The sequence below is a fragment of the Myotis davidii genome, unplaced genomic scaffold (assembly GCF_000327345.1).
Source record: "Myotis davidii unplaced genomic scaffold, ASM32734v1 scaffold78, whole genome shotgun sequence".
Lineage (NCBI taxonomy): Eukaryota > Metazoa > Chordata > Mammalia > Chiroptera > Vespertilionidae > Myotis > Myotis davidii.
Window position 1 is genome coordinate 3,104,161 of NW_006290305.1, and position 637 is coordinate 3,104,797.

General features: G+C 63.9%; 2 protein-coding genes across 3 annotated transcripts in view; both read right to left on the reverse strand.

Annotated features, from left to right (window-relative positions):
• The window catches only part of CHMP1B (charged multivesicular body protein 1B), a 2,636-nt gene extending 2,005 nt beyond the window's left edge, over positions 1–631 (reverse strand). The window contains exon 1 of the mRNA XM_015563591.1: positions 1–631. Coding sequence (XP_015419077.1) covers positions 1–577 — 577 coding nt within the window. The 5' untranslated portion in view covers positions 578–631.
• The window catches only part of GNAL (guanine nucleotide binding protein (G protein), alpha activating activity polypeptide, olfactory type), a 72,018-nt gene that overhangs the window by 15,821 nt on the left and 55,560 nt on the right, over positions 1–637 (reverse strand). The window lies entirely within an intron of this gene.

Below are 637 nucleotides of genomic sequence, written 5' to 3' on the forward strand. Positions count from 1 at the left end.
CCAGCCGCTGGGACAGCTCGTCCTGCTCCGCCGAGGCCACGCTCGTGCCCACCGAGTCGGTCTGGCCCTGCGGCAGCTCCATGTTGAGGTCCAGGCCGGCCTCGTCCGCCATCTCCTGGAGCAGCATGTCCACTTGGCCCTGGGGCGTGGTCAGCGTGGTCGTGCTGCTCATCGTGTCTTCCATCTGCTGCGTCTGGACGTCCAGCGTCTCAAACTGGTGCTCGAACTTGTCCATCAGGGCGGAGATCTTCTCCAGGTTCATGGTTTTCAACGTCGCGTCCATCGACTTCACCACCCCGGCCATGGACTTCGTCACCTTGCCCATCGTCACCGCCGTCTGGACCCTGGCGGCCACCGCGTCCACCCGCGCGCTCATCCTCAGGAAGTTCACCCCCTGGTTCTTCTGGCGGATGGCGTTCTCCGCGTGGATCTTCGCGACTTCCATGTTGCCCTTCTGAATGGCCTTTTTGATTTTGGCCTTTTCGGCCTTCTCCTCTTTGTCGCATTTCTTGGCGCTGCGGCTCAGCTCCTTGGCCGCGAACTTCAGGTTGAACAGGTGCTTCTCCATGTTGGACATGGTCGGGCGGCGCCTCGGGGTGGGCGGCCGGGCAGGCGGGCGCGGAAGGGAGGCGGCGAA